General features: G+C 37.9%; 1 protein-coding gene across 1 annotated transcript; it reads right to left on the bottom strand.

Moving 5' to 3' along the window:
- Positions 1-378: 378 nt before the first annotated feature.
- On the bottom strand, positions 379-4,774 carry SPIN4 (spindlin family member 4). The gene has a single exon (XM_081043128.1). The coding sequence runs from the start codon at positions 4,399-4,401 to the stop codon at positions 3,652-3,654; it is 750 nt and encodes a 249-aa protein (XP_080899254.1). The 5' UTR covers positions 4,402-4,774; the 3' UTR covers positions 379-3,651.
- Between the last annotated feature and the right edge of the window lie 362 nt (positions 4,775-5,136).

Genomic DNA, 5,136 nt, shown 5'->3' on the forward strand with positions numbered 1-5,136 from the left:
GTGTCAGAATGTGAGATAACCCCAATATTATCATGGAAAAATATAAGACCTATTTTTCATCTTGAAGCCAGGGGTCGGTTGTGGATATCTGCTTTACAACAGCCAAGATACAATCTCCATGAGAGCTGAAATGTTGTCTTTTTTAGTCAATTGCCAGTGTTGTGGTTATGGCTACGCCTCCCTGTGTGTCAAGAGTGGTAAAAGTACCTGAAGCAGCAACTATAAGTTCACTGTTATTGGTTGTTTTTGTTGTTGCAATCCATTTCCCAATTTGAAAAAAAGATCCCTACCAAAAAAAAAATAATAAATTCCACATGGTTTAAAGTTTACCATTCATATTGAAATTTAAAAAAAAAACACACAAAAATCAATACTATTATCAACCATGGTTATATTTGCAGTAAGTATATATAAAACATAGGCAAGATTCACATCAAATTCATAATAGTATCTGCCTCTGCAGAGGAAGGAAACATTATGGTACTAGGAAAGATATGTATTATTTGTAATGCTCTGACTTTTTAAGAATATAAATCTGTATCTAACACAAAGATGACATTTGTTAATTTTAGGTGAAGTTAAACAAATGTTTCTTTTATACTTTCCATTATATGTTTTAATTTTTAAAAAGTAAAATATGAAGATAATTTAAAATACCATTATAGCTGATGACTTTATTACAGTATTTTCAGAGTTGAACATATCCAGGACATATGCATATGCAACACACAATGACAAAGTATCAGAATAATACAATCAAGAAGCTTGACGATAGAGAAAACTTTAAACTTTGTATTTCAGAGAATGTACATTCCTTTTTAATAGAAAGCTTGAATAAACCAATTACCATTGATGAGATAAGAAAGCTGATTAAAGGTATACCATCATCAAAAGTGCTACTGGGATTAGTCTGTTTTACAATTTAGTACTAGCTAATTTTTAAAGAACATATAATTCTAATGCTATGTAAACTATTCCAGACCACAGATAAATACAGAAAACTCACCAATTTTTTTAAGCTAACAAAATTTTAATAATAACACTTGATAAAGACAGTGTAAGAAAGAAAAAATATAATTTCACTTTGGAATGTAAATGCAATAATTCTAAGTAAAATATTGGTAAATAAAATCCAGCAATGTATCAAATGTTTATTACACCATGACCAAATAGGATTTATTCCAGAAATACAAGATTGGTTCACCATCAAATACCTACCACTCTAAATCATTATGTCAACAAATTAAGGGAAAAGTCATATGATTTTATCAATACATGCTGAAAAGTCATTTGATAAAATTCAGAAGCCACTTTTTGCAATAATGCTATGTAAAACAGGAATATAAGAAACTCCCTAAACATGTTAATAATGACTATTTACCAATAACCAATAGCAAATGTCTTATTAATAGGAAATACTAAAGACAATTCCATGAAAATTAAGAACCAGACAGGGATGTCTGTTAGATTATTTTCCAATATTGTTTTTGGAGAATACAGCTCATGTAATAATAATCAATATAAACATTAGAAGAAATAAAATTATGTCTCTTTTCAGGTGAAATGATTGTGTATCTAAAAAGCCCAAAATATTCTTTTTGAAAAACCCAGTGCAATTTACAGGATTTAGTAAGCTGATTAAATAGAATGTAAAAATAAAAAAGATCCATAGTTTGTCTATGTTGCCAAAAATAGCATATTACAAATGAGCATGAAAAAATATAGAACTCAAAATGCCAAAATGTGATAAAAACTAAAAATATTTAGATATAAATTTGATATATGGACGTAGATGAAGAACATTACAATAACAAAACCAAAAGATTTTAATGTTGTGCTCAAATCCTTGAGTATTAAGGATTAGTATAATTAAAATAATCCTCTAAATATGTATCCAAAAATGTAATATAATTCTAAGATACCCAATTTTTTAATGTGGAAAGAATGCTTTTAATTTTCATATGAAATAATATCAAGGACAAGTTATATCAAAGAAAAAATACTAATAAGAGGTAACTTGCTTTACCAGAGTCCATAATTTAAGGTCAAGCCACTACAGTTAAAACAATGTGACCTGGCTCAAACTTGAAAATGGATGATTTATTTAATAAATGTGATAGCATAATCAGGTATCCATATACAAGAGTAAATTCCAGATGTATCAAATAGAGAAAACTTAAAATTAATATGTTTCAGAAAAAAATGCTGGTGAATATTTGTATGACTTGGGTGGTGGCATTAATTTGAGAAAGACAGAAAACCAAAAAGCTAAAAAGGAGATAGTTATCTAAAAATGAAAAATAAAAATCCAAAAAGATACCATCAATAAAGTCATGATTAATGATAGAAAGGAAAAAATCATAACACAGATGGTTAATATACACCATATAGCAAATATAGTAATGCTTCTTACAAATTCATAAAGAAAATATCAAAGATTCAATAGATAAATGAGCATAGGATGAACACTAGAAAATCACAAAAGGGCAAATCCAAACAGCAAAAACAAACAACCCCCCTCACCCCACCGCAGTAGACCTCATTGATTTTGACAATTAAAGAAATAATACTGTGTAATTTTTCATCTTTCAGATTTGCAAACATTAAAGAGTGCTGGAGAGCAGGCTGGAAAATGAGCACTTTCATTTGGGACAATAATTTTGTAGTATCTTTTAAAATTAAATACACGACTATCCAGCAATCTCATTTCTGGGAATCTACCCTACAGAAATAAAAGCACTAGTATAGTATGTAGTGAAGCAGTGCAATGGTGAAAAACAGAAAGTAAATAATCTGAAGGACCACCAACAATGGAATGGTTGAATACCTTTCTGATACTTAAATATGCACTGTGTATGCAGCTGTTGGAGGGAGGAAGAGAGGGCAGAGGAGTGGAAGGGGGAAAAAGGGAAAGAAAGAAGGAGAAGAAAATGGGTGATATTTAATAAATGTGATGGCACAATCAAGTATACAATATGAATAAAATGTATACTTGGACCTCTATCTTATACCATATAAAAAAATAAATTCCAGAGGGAGAGAGCCAGTGGGAGAGGAGGGCAGGAGAGGGAAAGGGGGGTAGTGAGAGGGAGAGGCAGACAGAGAGGGAGAGAAAGATATCTGCAACTACTGATCAGAAGGGATTCCATGGATATGCCAAGTGAGAAAAGCAATTACAGAGAAATGATGTAGCTTGTAATTTTTACAGAAACAACAAACTTTTTTGTAAGAGGATGGGAAAAACGTGGAAGGATATATATACATCATGTTCTTAACATTTTTTTTAACCTGGGGAGAAGAAAAAGGGAAGGTAAGGAAATGGGGGGAAGGATATGGTGCCGGGTTACACCATTAATTTTTTCTTTACCTAATTTTTCATTGTTTCAATGGTCACAAACACTTTTCAATTTTGTATTAGCACCCAATTTAAAATTTCAATTACAGAACAAGGCAATATCGTAGGTACCAAAGTACATTTGAGCAAAACTGCGGAACTAGTCAATCAATATAAGATTTGGAGGCACAATTAAGTAATAAGTAATAAATTCCTGAATCCTGACACCAAAACTGTTCTGAAAAGTTCACAATTACATGAACATGACATATTTTACATTCAATAGTTCCACAACTTTTGCAAAGAGCACAATGACTTTAGGGATTTTTCACTAAACCATAGACATAAATGTGAATATCATCATCAAACTTAATAAAGTAGACAGACGGCTTGGCCACCACTTGATGGATGAAAATGCCGGTTCTCTTGGACCCATCATCTTTGGCGTGCTCCACCTGCTTGCCCACAAGGCTGTCGACCACTTCTCCTGGCTCTCGTTCTGCTGTAGGGAAATAGTAGTTGGAATCTGGAATGATGCGCAGGTCACCATCTTTGTAGTCATCCAGCAGTGTGTACATATAAAGGACCGGATCTTTCTCGTAGGTGATGTAAAACCAAGTGTCCATTACGGGGGCGCGCGCCAGGACCATGCCCTTCCATTCATCTTTCCTACCGTGCTCACCTTCAAACACATGCCCCACTGCCTTGCCAATCAAGGAATCTGCCAGGCGCGAATCAATGCGAGGAGTTGGCACTCTCTCAGGAAGGATCTCTAGCGCTAAAACTCTCTTATCTCGGTGCAGTTCTAGTCCATACACACTATCTTTACCATCGTATTTGATGATGTAGAGAGTGGGCTTCACGGAAACCTGCTCCAGCACAGTGCCCTTCCACTGCTCCACCGGCTCATTGCCTTCCTTCCAGCCGTGTTGAATGCGGCAGCCCACGATGTTCCTACGAGTGAGGAAAGTGGGCTTGCGCCGCTGCTTCCTGTGGGTGTGCCTTTTCTTCATCAGGTATGCAGACACGCCGTCTACGCCCATCGGAGGCACAGTTGGGGGCGACATGGCTCGGGTTTTAAGGAGGCTCGGGCAAAGCTGCCACTTGCTTGATTAAGTTTAAGGAGGTTCAGGCAAAGCTGCCACTTGCTTGATTAAGCTGCGAAAAAGTGATTAAACTGAGAAAAAGTCAACGCTATCCAATATGAGATCTTTTTTCGTGATCTCTGATTCCCCCCTTGGCCCTGCCTTCACCGAGCACAAGGCTTTCACCAATGCTGGGTAGAAAGGCTCAAACTCTCACCGTGGGCACTGGGACAGCTTGGGCCTCTTGATAGTATTCTCCTCTCCGGCCGGGGAGGGGTGTCTGCAGGAGTGGCGGTTGCCGTAGGAGATGGCGCGCTCGCTTGTGCTGCCCGTACTGGCTCCCGCCCGGATTCCCAACCCCAAGTCCCGAATGACCACTTAGCTGTTATAGCTGGGGCTGCGGCTGTGAAACGGCGATGGAGACGGAGACGACGGGAAAGGTAGGCAAGGAATAAGAGGGATGGCTGCAGCTGCAAAGGCGCCTGCGGCGGTGGGTCTCCGACGAGTCCGCGCGGCCTCGGCTTCGCAGCGCTGCACTGCTCGGCCTAGCTCTGGCGCCGGGGTTTTTGCCGCTTCGGGAACCGGACCCCTCTGAGCCCGCCTGCACTTCGGCCCCGCCCCCCCGCCATTCCCCCTTCCGCTCGGTCCACAGCAGCAGGGCGGGTCAGTGCGCGCACCCGCCTTCAGTCCAGTTACAGGCGCTCACGCCTTCATTTC

This window comes from Rhinolophus hipposideros (genome assembly GCF_964194185.1).
Source record: "Rhinolophus hipposideros genome assembly, chromosome: X".
In the NCBI taxonomy this organism is placed as follows: Eukaryota; Metazoa; Chordata; class Mammalia; order Chiroptera; family Rhinolophidae; genus Rhinolophus; species Rhinolophus hipposideros.